Source organism: Plectropomus leopardus, unplaced genomic scaffold (assembly GCF_008729295.1).
Source record: "Plectropomus leopardus isolate mb unplaced genomic scaffold, YSFRI_Pleo_2.0 unplaced_scaffold13727, whole genome shotgun sequence".
Taxonomy (NCBI): Eukaryota; Metazoa; Chordata; class Actinopteri; order Perciformes; family Serranidae; genus Plectropomus; species Plectropomus leopardus.
The window spans coordinates 1-2,237 of record NW_024614644.1 but is presented as its reverse complement, the minus strand read 5'-3'; the positions used below and the strand labels follow the sequence as shown (position 1 = coordinate 2,237).

At 44.7% G+C, this 2,237-nt stretch overlaps 1 protein-coding gene across 1 annotated transcript; it reads right to left on the bottom strand.

The window, feature by feature from the left end:
• Positions 1-420: 420 nt before the first annotated feature.
• LOC121964026 (LHFPL tetraspan subfamily member 2a protein-like) lies at positions 421-1,581 on the bottom strand. The gene has a single exon (XM_042514258.1). The coding sequence runs from the start codon at positions 1,413-1,415 to the stop codon at positions 1,182-1,184; it is 234 nt and encodes a 77-aa protein (XP_042370192.1). The 5' UTR covers positions 1,416-1,581; the 3' UTR covers positions 421-1,181.
• Between the last annotated feature and the right edge of the window lie 656 nt (positions 1,582-2,237).

The following is a 2,237-nucleotide window of genomic DNA, read 5'->3' as shown; positions in this document are numbered from 1 at the left end:
GTACAAGTACCTTAAAACAGTACTTTACGTGAATAGTAATACTTGGTTAAAAATCAGGCGTGCACGCACACACACACACACACACACACACACTGAGAGAGACACACATGCAGAGTTCAGTTCTGCATCAGTGGAAAAACTGATCACCCGCTGGCTGGAAAACGTACCCACCCCCACCTCAAGGGCCAAACCGAGGTCTCAGCACCAAGCTGGCTGCTCCACTTGCTGCATCTCCTCCTCCCTCCTCCTCCTCCCCACAGCGAAGCCTCCACTGGAACAAGAACTGAAACAAAACCTTGGTCTTTCTCCCTTCTCTTTATTTGTTTGGCAGAAACAAATGGGAACAGACAGGACTCTATCTACGACTCCACAGGCTCCCTGAAACCAGACATTACTAACAACAGCAATACTTTTTGTGTGTGTGTGTGTGTGTGTGTGTGTGTGTGTGTGTGTGTGTGTGTGTGTGTGTGTCCTCATCGTTCATGTCCATGTCTTTGTGCACAGATTACAGGACGCCTGCTGGACGTGGACCAGACGTGGACTCACTTCATTTGCTGGAGTTTTGCAGAGTCGGGGACAAACATAAAGAGCTTCCTCCATCGATACATTTCAAGGGTCTGAAATCGTTCAATAACAGTACATTCTGAAAGCTTAAAAAGGACATCCTCTCTGAGCCGAAGCCATCTGTTCTGTGAGTAGTTTATTCTGACTGAGTAGTGGTTCCCTTGTGAGTTCACACAAACAGTTAACAGATCCAGGTAACTGGTGACAAAAACACCAGTGTTTTGTTCTGTTTTTTTAAGGCAAGAGTGACATCATCAGCCCGGCCCCCGGATCACCAATTTTCATTCTGCGATCACAACTATGTACAAAATATATATAATCACACATATTTACAGAGCGTGTGGTGACAGACAGGCGCCCACATGCTGAAACACGAAGAACAGACGCAGCACCTCTAGTGGCTAAAAGACAACGAGAAAAAAACTTGGCACTTGTAGATTTCTCCCACATTGACACACGACAGAGACAAAACAAAGAGTCAGTTTTAGTGGTAAACAACGCCTCCGTTTCACAGGCCGGCCTCATGAGAACACACAGAAGGGCAGCAGGTGTCTCTCCCTTCTTCTTCTTCTTCTTCTTCTTCTTCGTCTTCTTTTCCCCCCACAGTATCTGGGCCCTCAGAGGAGGCAGATGAGGCTCTTTCCCTCCTCGATCTCCTCCTGGACCTTGTCGCTGGAGGTGGCGATCTCGGCCTGCGCGGAGAACACGGCGCAGATGAAGGTGAGCACGGTGCCGCCCATGGCCGTGTAGAAGGCCCAGCCCATGGAGCAGAGGCCGGCGCGGTACGGAGCCGCCTCGGGGCCGCAGTACAGATGGACCTTGTCAGCACCCCAGCCAGCGGGGTACAGCATCAGACCCAAGATCAGAAACAGACCTGAGAGAAGAAAAACCAGAGAGAGGGAACCTTGAGTGATGGTAGTTTATTAGAATACAACATAGACAGCAATATGAAAGTGCCAAACAGCAGACTAGTGAGTGCAAAAGTTCATTCTTGACCTCAAAAAAATAGTAATTAACAGAAATCTTCACTCAGTATCCACTCACTGACGCAGTCAGCAGGTGTAGTTCGGTGGAAAGAAAATAGTTCCGACATAAAAACTGCTCACAACAAGATCTGTGGATCATCTCGAGTAACCAGGTCATGATTTCTGCAAAGACACATTGCTGTTGAGTTTTTTTTTATGTATTTTTTGGCACTTTGAGCTCCACAAGCTGAGTGGTCTAGTTCCATTATACTGGAGAGAAGAAAGACATTCTCTAGTTGTCAAGTTGTGACTTTTGCGTGACGTTTCAGGGCAGCAAAAACGGCGGAAAGCATGAAAACACTGTCAGCAGTTCATGTTAAAAAATTATATATTTTATTGTTTTGTTCCTAGTAGCTATCTTTAAATTTTGGTAGTTGCACATTTTAATATGTGCATCTATTAGCTGTAGCAAACAAGCAAACTTTGAACTCTAAAGCATAACAACGTTATTTTATAACACGAGTTGCCAACTTGACATCATAAATGCATAAACATGGTGGGCAAAAGTCAATGTTTGGTCAATGATTAGAAGCTTTTATGAATTCACGTATTACATATCAATATTTTATGTAATATGGTGTTAATGTTAACCGCTGGCCATGTAGAGTGACCTAGATTAAATACAAAAATATATAAAAATACCATATA

Excerpts from the sequence above, each read along its gene's own strand:
- LOC121964026 (XM_042514258.1), bottom strand. The coding sequence starts at position 1,415 with ATGCTGTACCCCGCTGGCTGGGGTGCTGACAAGGTCCATCTGTACTGC.